The 12,968-nt window shown below is 58.3% G+C and overlaps 1 protein-coding gene across 2 annotated transcripts; it reads right to left on the bottom strand.

Moving 5' to 3' along the window:
* Nucleotides 1-1,068: 1,068 nt before the first annotated feature.
* PTPN9 (protein tyrosine phosphatase non-receptor type 9) lies at nucleotides 1,069-12,216 on the bottom strand. 2 transcript variants are annotated; one of them, XM_027712142.2, is made up of 13 exons: nucleotides 11,306-12,216; nucleotides 7,577-7,720; nucleotides 7,029-7,118; nucleotides 6,803-6,927; nucleotides 6,104-6,209; nucleotides 5,380-5,490; nucleotides 4,840-5,168; nucleotides 4,371-4,464; nucleotides 4,194-4,263; nucleotides 3,578-3,656; nucleotides 3,169-3,319; nucleotides 2,871-3,078; nucleotides 1,069-2,603 (listed from the first exon to the last, which is right to left on the bottom strand). In XM_027712142.2, the coding sequence occupies exons 1-13, from the start codon at nucleotides 11,336-11,338 to the stop codon at nucleotides 2,377-2,379; spliced, it is 1,767 nt and encodes a 588-aa protein (XP_027567943.1). In that variant the 5' UTR covers nucleotides 11,339-12,216; the 3' UTR covers nucleotides 1,069-2,376. The 2 variants fall into 2 exon arrangements, with proteins under 2 accessions (XP_027567943.1, XP_027567941.1); XM_027712140.2 differs by lacking the exon at nucleotides 11,306-12,216 and having other exon boundaries at nucleotides 7,577-7,889.
* Nucleotides 12,217-12,968: the final 752 nt, after the last annotated feature.

Here is a 12,968-nt window from a genome sequence, read left to right on the forward strand (position 1 = left end):
GAGGGAGGGCCCAGTGATCCTTCCTTCAGAGGAGGAGCCAACCTGCAAGGGCTGCCCGAAAGGAAAGTGAGGGCAGCCTGAGCAGGAGGAGCTGCTCTGCAGGTCACACTGCCTGGGCTGATGCTGCTCTGGGAACACAGCTGGGTGGGAAATGATACCTGGAAGGATGGGACACTGCACCTAAAACAGAACTGCTCACAGGCAGGATGTGCACAGCTCTAGGGATGCTTAGAACACCCACCTCTCATGCACCCCTGGGCACTGGGACATGCAGGGATTCCAGATGGATTCCCTGCTGCCTGTGGTTCTTTTCCAGCCTTCCAGCCCTTGCGTCTGGCCCCAGTTTGGCACAGCCAAGCCAGTCCATGCCCAGAGCACAGGGAAAGCTGCTTTCTCTGCCAGTCCCAGACAGACTCCAGCTGAGCAAACACAGGTGCTGCTCTTCACACTTGCCAGCTGCCCTGTTCTGGGGCACAAGCTCTCTCACTGACTCTAGGGCTTTATTTTCACTAGCCGCCTTTTTGCTTCCCTCATCCCAAAGCCTCAGGCTGTAGCTGCTGCTCTGGAACTGGCACCACTTGCACCTGAAGGTGCTAGATCTGGCTGGCAGCCTGGGAATTCTCCCTAATTTTTGTGCCCTACATGCCTGCTCAGAGCAGGTCCAGCAGCAGAGGGGCGATGCCCTCACCCCCGAATCCTGCAGCAAAAGGCAGCAGCAGGCAGATGCGGTGGCCAGACAGGAGATTGATGCTCTGGGGCTTGGCAAGGGCCTGGGAAAGGAGGCAGGAGCTCGGAGCAGGGTGGCTCCAGCTACCAGGCACAGCCCATCGTGCTGCTTTCCCTCCTGCCACTATCCTGCCCACCCAGGAAAGCTGCCTGCAGCCTGGTTATCTGTCTCAGCCTCACCCAGGCCAGGAGCAGCCCCAAACAAAGCTTCACGCCCCTCAAAGTCACTGTGTCCCCAGGGATGCGGCCAGCTTGTTTTTGGGGATCACAGCCTGTGCAAAGCCCTAAACTTCCTCCTTCTCCTTTCCTGCCCAATGCCCCCATTACAGCAAAGAGTACTGGTCACTGGTAGTATATTTATATATCAATACAAATAAAAAACAAAACAACCCCCAAAAAAGGAACAACAACAAAAAGGTTTCTCTGAACAGGAGCAAAATAGGAACATTTACAAATACTTCTGGTTCTGGTTTGGATCAAGTTAATGTTAAATTAAAAAAACAAAAACAAAGACAACCAAAAAAAAACCCAAAAAAGAACTACAAAATGAAAACTACCCACCCCCCCGCCAAGATTATAAAAAAATAAGAATATACACATTCAAAGATCTTATTACAGTATAAAGCTGGGGAGGCCCAGGTGGTGGTGGGGGCCGGGGCTAAGGCTCATTGCCTCTCCAGGTTTTGGGGTTTATTCTTGCTCAGCACTTTCCCGGCCTGTGACTCAGTGCAGGGCTGGGCCTGCAGGTTCCCAGTGGCTGCTTGGGAAAGCCAGGCAACCTGGTGAGCCAGTTGGTCCCTGTGTCCCCATCACCTCGTACCAAGTGACTCCTGTGGTGGTGCCCCAAGGGGCAGGGAATGCCTGTGAGCTTCACACCCCTCCAACAACCCAAATCCTCCAGATCCTCCTGGGAGCAGAGCTGCTGTCTCCACAGGGAAGATGAGACAAGGAAATGGGGGGGACACCACCAAGCATCCTCGTGCCTCCAGTGGGACAGGCATGAGAGTGGGTACCATGTCCCAGTGCTGCCCATGAGGGGAAAAAAGGGGAAGGGGGAAGATAAGACAGAGCCAGGACCAAACTCACCGCTCCAGGGATCACAGCAGTGAGGTGGCAGGACAGTGAGAATCCTCGGGAGCTGCTAAAGGGGAGCTTGTATATATGTATCTATATAATAGCCGGGGGAGCAGAGCAGGGGTATATTATATACACACATACATACAGACACACAGAGGGAGTGGCAGGTCAGACCAAAGCACACACCTCTCCCCCAGCCCCAGGAGTGGGAATACATTTTCTAGAACTTTGCAAAGCCCCTCTCTAGGTACAGCTTAGGTGGTCCCAACAACAACAAAATAACAAAATAAAAAAAAAAAAAAAAAAAAAAACAACTTGAAGAGAAGACAAACCACCTCCACACGCAACCAAACCCAACCAAAACACAACAGGGAGGAGCAAGAGCCCCTTCCCGTGCCGGCGAGTGGCAGCTACTGTTTGGGTTGAATAAGGCACAGTTCCACAGCAGTGCTAACAGCTGAGGTGCTCTGGCACCGCCGCCCCAACAGCTCAGCTGAGTCCTGGCAGACACCAAGGCAGCTCAGGCAGCCCCCAGAGGATGGGAAGGGGGCGTCTGCAGGGAGGCAGGGGATCTCAGTGCCCTGGTGAACTCTTCTCCTGGGCAGCCCGGCTGTGGTTGGCGAGCAGCAGGCCCTCACGCTGGGCGTGCTCGAGGATGGCAGTGTAGCAGAAGTAATACTGCTCGGGGGTCTGGATGCTGAAGGCGCGCTGGGTCCGCATGCGTAGCACCGTCTGGTAGATGTTCAGAGTACCCACGTCCTGCAGCTGCGACAGGCAGATGTCCAGTGCACAAAAGGTACCTGGGGACAACAATGGGACGGCATCAGCCACCAAACTGCGCCGTCGCTGCCCCTTGTGAGAACTGGAGTGGTGGTTCTCAGCCCCACACCGATCTCGCACAGGCATCTGGAGAATTCTCCCAGGTCTGATGGCTGTGGTAAGTCCTGAGGACGTGCATCCCAGGTCAACCAGTTTGCAAACACACTGTGGATCCCTGGGATGGAAATGTCCCAGGGAAGCTGGACTTGTCGTCTCACCACCCCCAAGACCTCCACTGCACCCGTTACCTGTCCTGCCGATGCCGGCGCTGCAGTGGACCACGACCGGTGGTCCCCTCGGGTGACCCTTGAAGCGAGGTCCCAGGGTGCTGACAGCCACCCTCTGCTGCTGCTTCACAGCCCCCAAAAAGTCAATGAGCGTGGCGGCGGAGGAAGGAACGCCATAATCTGGCCAGCTCAGGTACTGGAAGTGGGACACCAGCCGCCGCTCCCTGGTCTGGGGAAAGCAGGGGAATTAGACCCTCTCCCCTCCTCGGACCCACCGTGCCCCCGTGCTGTCCCCCACCAGGCAGCTGTGGCCACGCACCTCCGAGCTGTGGATCTCCAGAATGGTTTTCTTGTAATGGCTGAGGTTCTCCACGCCCAGGTTGGTGATGGTCAGGGCCCCGAAGCACACCTGGAAATCCTTCTCCAGGGGCCAGTACTGGCCACACTTCCTCCTGCCTCCCTCCTCTAGCCTGAGAGCAGGACAAGGACAAGCTGGTCATGTCCTTCTTGCTCTGCTTGGGATATGTCCCATGCCACTCAGCCTTGGTCCTTCAGGAATCCCGCAGGGACCAAACTGTCTGTTCTTGATGCGATGCCCCCCCGCTGTGGAGCTCTGGCTGGCACCACGGCTGCAGCATCACTGCATGGAGCCCAGCACTGCTCATCCCGCACCAAAAATGCTCATTTTGCACAGAAAAAGAGGTCTGTGTCCCTCCATGAGCACTCACCGGGTTGTCATCACTATCACCAGGACGTTCTGCTCCCACACCATGCGCCAGAAGTCACCATAGGTGTTTTCCAGAGGCCCTGTAGGGACAATCCACACTTCAGCCCAAAACCTACTGGACTTGGGCAAACCCCTTTGCCCAGCAGCTCCACCAGCCCCCCATCATCCCCACAGGGAACCACAGTCCCTTCCTCTTGGGACTGACCCAGGTTTGGCTCCACCTGCCCTGCCTGGAGCTGCCACTGATTGTCCCCTCAGCACTGAACCCCTACGGTTCAGCACTGATCCCCCATCTTTGCTCATCCCTGGGAAGATGGGGCAAATCCAGGGCTGGGATAGGGGAAGAAGGGAGGGGGCTGCTATCGTGGATGGAGGAGGATGGACCCACTCGCTCTCTCCCAGGAAAAGCTCCACTCCCTCCTGGTTGGAGACTGGGAGGGAAATAAATATACCCAGGGAGGAGTAAATATACCCAGAGAGAAGGGGGACCTGCTGGGCACTGTAGGGTCCTTCTCCTGGGATGTCCCCCACCACGGCTGGTGGCTGCCACTGGGCAGGAAGGTGAAGCCCACAGCTGCATCAGGAGCAGAATAACCTCTCAGAGGCTTGGGCCATACCCTGAGTGCCAATGTAAGCGTTCCTCTGCTTGTAGCCATCCATGAAGCTTGCGTTGATGTAGTCAGTCAGCTGCAGGGAGAAAAGCGTGGATGAGATAAGGCTTCCAGAACCCCGTGTCCAGGACAGCTGTGTCAGCTTCCTGCAGGACTGTGAGTTTCCATCCCAGGCTGCCTCACCTCCGGGCGACTGTATGGCTTTGCCAGCTTGACACGGGTTTGGTCCAGGCAGGGCACGTCCCCATACCGGTTCTTCTCCTGGTTGTAGGGTGCCCTGGGAGGGAGGGGAGAGGGAAGCAGCGATGTTTTCCAGGCAGTGAAGGCAAAGGCAGCATGCCCTCCCTCTGCACAAACCTCTGGAGCCTGTAGCCTAGGCTCTGCTGCCATCACCTGGTCAAAGCCTCAGGAGGTGGAGTCCCGGGCAGGTCCTGGTCCCTGCTGTTCCCTGCGGCTCCCTCCTACCCTGGGGGGCTGCAGGACCTACAAAGTGGGCTCACACCATCCCTAGGCCGGGGTTCTCTGTTGCTAACCCAAAGTACCACACCCTAAAGAGGCCGATGGACCACCATCCAGCAGCAGAAGTGTGTGTGTGGGGGGCACTCAGCTTTCTGGGGCGAGAGGGGCTCCTGACGTCTTTCCCCCAACTCACAAAGAGCAGACAAAGGTGCCGGCTGGGCTCCTGCGCCGAATATCTTCATACTCTTCATAGATGCCCTGTTTCTGCTTGTGACTGACATGATCCAGTAGCTCCTGGAGGGTCATGGACTTGGGCCCGGGGACGTGGACAGAGCCGTTATCTTTGGGGGCCGCCAGCGGCACCAGGATGAGCTCGTCCAGGGGGTCAGGGTGCCCATTCTGCTGGGGCAGGAACCGGCAGTTCCAGCTCAGAGGGTCCAGTTTGAGGGACCCCCCAAGGTACTCCGGGAGGCATTCCCGTGGCAGGTGTTCCTTCAGCTCCGACATCTTCACCATCTGCACCTGTGTGAGGAAGAGGAAAGGCAGGGGTCACTCCAAGAAAGTTGGAGAGGATTCACTGGGGTTCGGGACAGGGATGCCAAAGGTCTGGTGCTCAGCAACTTCCAGCAGATGGGGCTGAGCGGCACAAGCTGCTTCCACCATCCTGTCCCAAAGGGAAAGCAGCCTCAGCCCTCCCTGCCGAGGGTCCTGTGCCAGGAGGGTCCCCACTCACCCGCTCCCGCAGCTTCTCCTTCAGCAGCAGGCTGATGATGGAGTAGGGCACGCGGAACCACATGGGTGCTCCCACGATGAAAACTTTCTTGAGCCGAGCTGGGAAGGCACCCTGCAGGCAGGAGGAGCGGGTCAGATCCACTCTGCTGGCAGGGGACATGTCCCAGCAGAGGTGACAATCACCAAAGGGACCCTGTGGTGGCAACGCCACATCCAAAGCATTCCTTGCACGCTCACGGTTGTGCTTGTTTCTGTGAGCCAATAAGGAAACAAATTACTTCCTTGGAATTAGGTAGGCAGAGGGCTTGTCTCCGCAGGGGAGAGGTGAAGACCAGGAACTGGGATTGTGCAGAGAACACACCCTGGCCAGCATTTACTGTTACTGTTTTTTTCCAGAGAAGGCACCAAATGCCAGCATGATTAAAAAATAATTTGCATCTGTTTTCCCAAAAGCGCTGCCAGCAGCTGTGAGAGGAATCTGGCCCGGGGACAGCTGATCTCTTCTGCCCGCGGGACACACAGCCTCAGCCTCAGCTGGGTCCAGCCTGGCAGGCTCCCAGTGCCTTCCTGAGGTCCTGCGGGGCTGGAGCCTGTGCTCCTCAGCCAAGACATGGTCAGCATGGTCTGGGGTGAAAACTGATGCCAAAACCACATGTCTTCGGGTTCTCAGTGAGCGCGAGTGGCCCATGCACTGTCCCTGGACACGGGGTCACCCCGGACATCACCTTAAGCAGGTTGAGGATCTTCTTGCTGAGGTCCAGCTCAAAGTTGGTGTACTGTGACCCTGCCATGTCGTAGATGAACACCAGCCCATTCCTTTGCGTCTCAAAGCTGAGAGAGAGGAAAGAGCAACATCGACTCCACAACATGACTCCTGCAGCAGCACCTCTGCCCCACACTGACCCCTAAAAATCCCTTTCTGTGCTTCCAGAAGGACTCACAGACCCAAACCTCACTTCCAGCTGCTCCACCACACCTCTTCCTACAACCTTCATTTAAGCCTGGCTCATACCTTAAGCCTGTCTCAATGTTATCACCCATAATGGGTAAGGTCAAAAACAGAAAGAGCCCATCAGGGGGCTGGGGAGGGGGGATAGGGGGGAAATGTCCCGGCTTTATATTTTTGGCAGGACTCACATTACGCCTGGCTGACAGCAGGGCTGCCTCCTCCCCAGCCAAAGCCTGCAGGAATCTGGGGCTTTTCTAAACTGAACCCGGGGCATAGACAGGGCGAGGCTGCAGAAGAGCCTGGTTCAGGGCACAGGGGATTTTGTTCCCCGGCTGAACACCTCCACGGGGAAGAGCGGCTGGAGTTCAAACCAGGGAATTTCAAGCCATGGGGAGCAGTGACCACCCTGGGAGGGAAGGGGCTCCCCAGGGACCCACCAGTGTGAGACAGGGTACCTCGGCAGAGGCAGGCTCACCTCTCCACGGCTTGGTCTAGCAGGTAGAAGAGTGCCTGGAGCACCACGTGCTGCACACTCTTGCTGGGGTGGTGCAGCTTGGCTGTGAACAGGGCGATAGAGGCTCCCGAGGGGTCCCGCACGCTCTGCCGAGGAAACAGCGTCAGGCTTCTGCAGCACCCACGTGGAGAGGAGCAAGGATGAGCCACCCAGCTGGGATAACTTGGGGGGGGTACACCCCACCTACCAGAATGGTGAACTTCCCGCTGAGCAGCTCCGAGCGCAGCGGCTCCTCGTGTGGCTTCAGCTTCACAATTCCCTCCTTCAGCCGTGTCTCCTGCGGGCAGGGAGCTGGCATGATGGGGGGCACGGGCACCCCAGCTGTCCACCCACCACCACGGCCCCATGGGGCACCCAGCCCTCCGAGGGAACCTCTGCTCCATGAGCCCATTTTCCAGCACGCACTCCAGCATGGGGAGGAGCAGCTTTGCAAAACCAGGCTGGGAAGGACATATATGGATCTAAATCCTTAATATACAGGGAGATGCCCCATGGACAGAATACACGGGTCGGGAGGGCACCTTGTGAGCTGCTCTCAGCAGAGGGGAGGGGATTGGGATCAGTGAGATCTCCATGGTGACCCGCCTTGGCTGAAAAAGGATTTTCCAGCTGGATAAAACTTATATGGGAGTGGGAAAAAGAAAAAAGAGTGGGGGGAGGGTAGTCCTCCGGAGCAGGGATCTCCCTCAGAGCAGGAATCCCTTACCCAGGGGGGTCCTGGCCCCGCTCACTTACCCGGTAGGAGTGGAAGAGCTCGATGGCCCGCAGGACATCGAACTTGCGGGCCATGAGGAACTTGACAGCCACATTCCAGGAGAGCGGGGACACATTATACTGGCCTGTCCACTTGTTGATCTCCTCCAGGAACTGCTTGGTTGCCTGTGGAAGAGACCAGGGGCATGCAGTGAGACAGGGTGGGAGGAAGAGGAGAGCCCGAGGAGCATCCCTGGTCATGGTGGGAGCTACAGTAGCAAGCCCAGCAGCTCCTCAGGGTGAAGAGGAGAGCTCCACAACAAAAGGGGTAGGGGCAGTGGGGATGGAGACGGGGGAAAAACCAGCGTGTGAAAGGGAGACAGTGGTAGGAAAAATGGCTTTGGGGCTGGGGGACACTCATGGAAGGGAAAGGGGGAGCAAGAGGAGCCTTTTACAGGCATCAAATTCCTGTTCAGACGCAGCAAAAACAGCACAGCAGGTACCCATCCGCTGGCAGCAGCTGGCAGCTCCTGGGGCTGCAGCTCCTCCTTGGAGCAGCAAACCTGGCTGTGGGAGCACAGGTAAAGAGCATGGAGGGCTGACACTTTGACCTGTTACAGGACATGGACCAGCTCGCCCAATAACACCAGTTTCACATGGCCATGGAAGACCAGGAGGGTCCCAGGATGCAGCTTTGCTTTCTGCTGCATATTTATCCCCTGTCCCACACAGGAGTCCCAGGGGAGATGGGGAAGCACAGCCCAGCCTTCCACCACATCCTGCTCAAAGGATACAGGCAGGATGGGGGGAGTTCCCAAAATGCCTCATTCTCATCGGGGGCACACCCCAAAATGGAGGAGCTTCTATCCTCTCTAGAGTGGAGGATGGCAATGTCATCCAAGGAGGAGGAGGAGGAGAAGGAGGGACAGGGAGTGCTGAAGGCTGGCTCCAGGAGCAGGGAGCACAGGCAGACGGTGGTGTTGGATGTCAGGCTGCAGCACGAAGTTACTGGGAGCTATTCAGAGCTACTGGGAGCTATTGAGCCAGAAAAGGTTGTTGGTGTTAATGACTTCCGACAGGAGGAAGCGAAGGGCTGGGGTTTATCGGCGGCACGAGGCTCAGCAGGGGCAGTGAGCCCTTCTCGTGGGATGGGCTGAAGGAGCCCAGCTCATCCAAGGCGTCTCTCCCCCAACACTTCACAGCCAGGAGCACCCTGGGAGAGCACAGGGGAAAATAAATGGGGCAGTACAGGAACCATCTTCAGCCTTAACACAGCACACATCCACATGTACGTATATAGGAATATATCCTATCCACAAATATATCCTATCCAGTATATCCTGGCTGTACCTCTGCTCCTCCAAGGCATCCCCAGAATCTAGGGCTGGGGATGCAAATGCAAAATAACAGTGGAGATGCTCCTTCCCCAGCATGTGCAGGATGGCCCAGGGATGAAGGTGAGCACCAGGTACACTCCCACTGCCCTTGGATGGAGACCAGAGCCAACACTGAGCCTGGGATGGTAATGATACCCCAGGATGATGGAAAGGGAGGCCCCAGATGATGGGAAGAGGGGCCAAGGGGCACAGTGGCAGTGAGGAGAGGATGCAACATGTGGTTCAGGTCTCCTTCTTCCACATCTAACCCATCACACTTCACACAGTCCCGCTTCCAGCATCCATCATGAGGGGTGCCAGGCTTTTTGCAAGGGGGAAGATGCACAAGAACAAGCGCTGGCTTTGCAGGGCAGCTCAGCCATGAATTTCAGCTTTCCCTGGGAACAAAACCAAATTCCAAACTTACCAGTGCCGACATTCAACAGCAGGGAGCCAGGAGCTATCAACCATAGCTCTGCCCCCTTCGTGCACTCCACTGGGTCTCATTATCTACTCCCAGCCCTGATCCCACATGGATTTATGCAGGTATCAATCCTAGTGGAGCAGGGATTGCTCCACACGCCGAAACAAAGCCCATGACCCAGACCTGCAGCAAGAAGCCGTGTTCTGGCAGCACTGTGAGCGAAATTGTCTGTGGTGGGGCGTTTGGAACAATGCTGGTCTTTGGAGTGCTGCCGTCATCCGTGTCCCCGCTCTGCTGTGCCGTGGCAGGGTGGTGACAAAGCCACTGCTGCTGGGACATGGGGGCTCTTCCAGCCCTCCTCCCCCAGGCAGCAAACCTACCCTTCTTCTTCTTCATCCCAGGGAATGGGGGGATAAATCCGTGAAAACTGCAGCTGGGCTGAAAACCTCGAGGAAAAACGGTTTGGCTCCTCTGGGATAAGCTAGGGAGGGAACTGCAGAGAGCGGGCAGAGATGTCCCAAGACTTGCAGGCAGAGGAGTGGGGTGAATTTTCCCTGCCTTGCTGTCAGTAACAGGGGAGAGCAGAGGAAATCCTGACGGTCATGAAAAGGATGAGGGATGGCAGGAAGGGGATGTCCCAGCCCAAACCACCCACGAAAAGAGGGAAGCTTCCACTATTTTGGCTTCCAAGCCACCGAGGGCATCACTGAAGGCAGCCTTCCCCACCCCAGGATGATGATCCAAACCTGGAGCCACTACTGCAAACATACCTTCACTTTCTCCATCCAATATTCCTGCATGAACCAAACATCTCAGATCCCCCTGCTGGGACACGGGCCCAGTTACAGCTCCTGCTGCAAACCAACCCTCCCTACCCCCGCAGGCTCTGTTAAAACCCATTGCTGGAAGCTTTGCCGCCTTCACAACACAGAAGAAAAGGCAATCTCAGGCACCTGCAGGGACGGAGGGCAAGAACACCCCCCATTCCTTGGGATTTTATCACCCTGGAGATAGCAGTACTGCTCCCAGGAGGAAAAAGCCTGCACTTCCTGAGCACCAGCGCAGGCTGCAGGAGGGCCTCCTCCATGGGGGTTTTGGGAACTCGGGATCTCTGTCCCAACTCTCCTAAACCTCCATGTAGAAATGAAGGATTTTTAAAGGAGAAAACCAACCAACCAACCATCTGGAAAACCAAACATTTTGGAAGGAAAACCGGACCTTTTCGCCTTCGCATGGCAGCCCCCAACGCCACCGAGGTGGCCGATGTGACAGCCCGAGCATTGCCGTGGGGCAGAGGCAGCCTCCAGCAGCACGCCCAGTCCCGCTGCCAGGCTCCGCATCCCCATCCAGAGGGAAGCCCAGTGGCCGCGGCTCAGCCGGGTGGGCAAACCTGGGGATGAGGACAAAGGAGGGAACAGCCAGGGATTGCTCCGGCCATCCGAGGTGCCCCCGGTGGCTCCTGGGCCCCGCTCCCCGAGCCCAGCAACATCCTCCCGCGGTGACGCAAGGCCGGCGGAGGAAGCCGGGACGTCACGGGAGGCCTGGGGCGTGGGAAGCGCGTGCACACACATCCCCACGCACCATCCCCACGCACCATCCCCACGCACCATCCCCACGCACCATCCCCACGCACCATCCCCACGCCAGCCTGCCCACGGCAGGGAGGCCCGCCGGGAGGGACGCGCTGTTTTGGGGATGTGGGACCGCAGCCCCCTGCAAGGGCTTCTGGAGCGCGGGGCAGTGGGGAGTTGCGTGGATGGGGGGCTGCGTGGGTTTGTGGGCTGCGTGGGTGGGTGGGGTGGAGGGCTTCCTATGGGGCGAACCGCCCCGCTGGGAAAAAACAGCCCTGCCATCCGGGGTAGCCAAAAAATGATGGGAAAGGAGCGGCGGGAGGGGGTTTGGGGGAGATGTGTGCAGCGCTCGGGCTCCTGCCCAGCCCGGCACGGGGAAGGGGAGCCCGGCGGGACCTACCTGCTCCTCCTCGGCGCTGAGCTCCGCGGCCATGCTGCGCAGCGGGCCGGGCCGGGCCGGGCCGGGCCGGGATGAGCCGAGCCGGGCCGGTCTAAGCGGCGGGCGCCCCGGCGGAGCCCATCCCCGGCGCTGCGGGCACCGGCCCCTCCCGGCGGCGAAGGCGGCTCCGCCCCGGGGGCCCCGCCGAAAGCGCCGAAAAAATTAAAATAATAATATATATATTATATTATATATATATATATATATAAATATATATATATATGCGTGTATGTCTGAGCACCCCGGGAAGTTTGGCTCGGACCGGGAGCGCCGCTCGGCTGGGCCGGGCCGGGCCGAGCTCCCGCCCCGCTCCGCTCCGCTCTGCCCCGGCGGGGGCGGCGGCAGGAAGCGCCCGCACACCCCGATCCCTCCTCTCCGTCCCCTCCCCGCGGCTCGGCCGGCCCCGGAGGGCGGGCGGGGGACAGGAAGGCCTCTCTGGCGGGGGGGGCGAGCGGGGGGCAGCAGCCGGGATGGGGCTGGAGGGGCCCGATCGCCTCCTCCCCCCGCCCCGCTCCGCCCCGGCTCCCCCAGCCCCAGTTCTGGCCGCGGCCGGCGGGAGCACCGCCGCTAAAATGGTGGCAGCATCCTCCTCTCCTGCTGGTGCTGGATGAAATTCCCGGCACAGCATTTTCCCCTGCCGGTATTCCAGCCTCGCGGCCTTCCCCCACGAGCAGCAGTCTGGGATTTCCAGGCGCCTCTTTTCCACTCCCTCCTCTGCAATCCGTAAATTGCATTTCCCGGCTGGGCGCAGGTGTCGGTGCCTGGATGGAGAGTCCCGAAGCTCCTCCGGGAAGGAGCGGGGGGATCCCGGGGAGCACAGCAGCAGTCCCACCAAAAAGCCGGGCCCTGGGACAAGGGGACATTTTGTTCAGCCGAGGAGCACTGCGCTGGCAGCGTGCCCGCAGCCGGAGCCTGTGCACCTAACTGGGAGAAAATGGAAGAAGGGCAAAGGGAAGGGGCTGAGCCCCGGCTGGATGAGGGCTCCAGGCTCGTTCTGTCCCCCAGAGACCCAGACCACGTCTCCACGTCGAGCTGCCGGCTCAGCTTTCCTGCCCCAGGCCAAATTTCAGCAGCCGGGGAGGGTGTGGGGGGCGTGATCCCCTCCGCTGGAGCTGCTGCCTGTTCCAGCTGGGAACGGGATCACACCCAGCAAACAGAACAATCACAGCATCAAACTGCACTGGCCCCGGCGACTTCCGTTTGACACCCTCTCTCCAAACACAGCCTTTGGTTCCCAACAGGAATTGTAATGCAAATATTTATTTCACCAGCCCAGCTCATGCTTTTAAAAGAGAAACTATGAGGCATCATCTGGAGCCAGTGGAGAGCTGCAGTCGTTTCCCTCTTGTTCTCCTCCATCCATCAGAGCACACAGCCCCTATTTGGCTGTATTTCCTCTCCTTCCCTTGGCCAGAGGACCTTGGAAGGCTGCTGGGGAGCAGTAAGCTGAGTGCAGCTTTCTCTGCCTTAAGGGATGCACAAATCTTCCCTCCAGATGCCCACCTCCGGGTTTAATTGCCTGACGGAAGGAAAACTGTGCTGACAGGAGGTTGGGTGCAGTCTCCTGTTCAGCACTCTCCCTGCAGATCTCTGCCAACCAGAGAGGCTGAAGGTGGGAACCTTT

The sequence above is a fragment of the Pipra filicauda genome, unplaced genomic scaffold, assembly GCF_003945595.2.
Source record: "Pipra filicauda isolate LSUMZ 115617 unplaced genomic scaffold, ASM394559v2 scaffold161_size1661140_pilon, whole genome shotgun sequence".
In the NCBI taxonomy this organism is placed as follows: Eukaryota; Metazoa; Chordata; class Aves; order Passeriformes; family Pipridae; genus Pipra; species Pipra filicauda.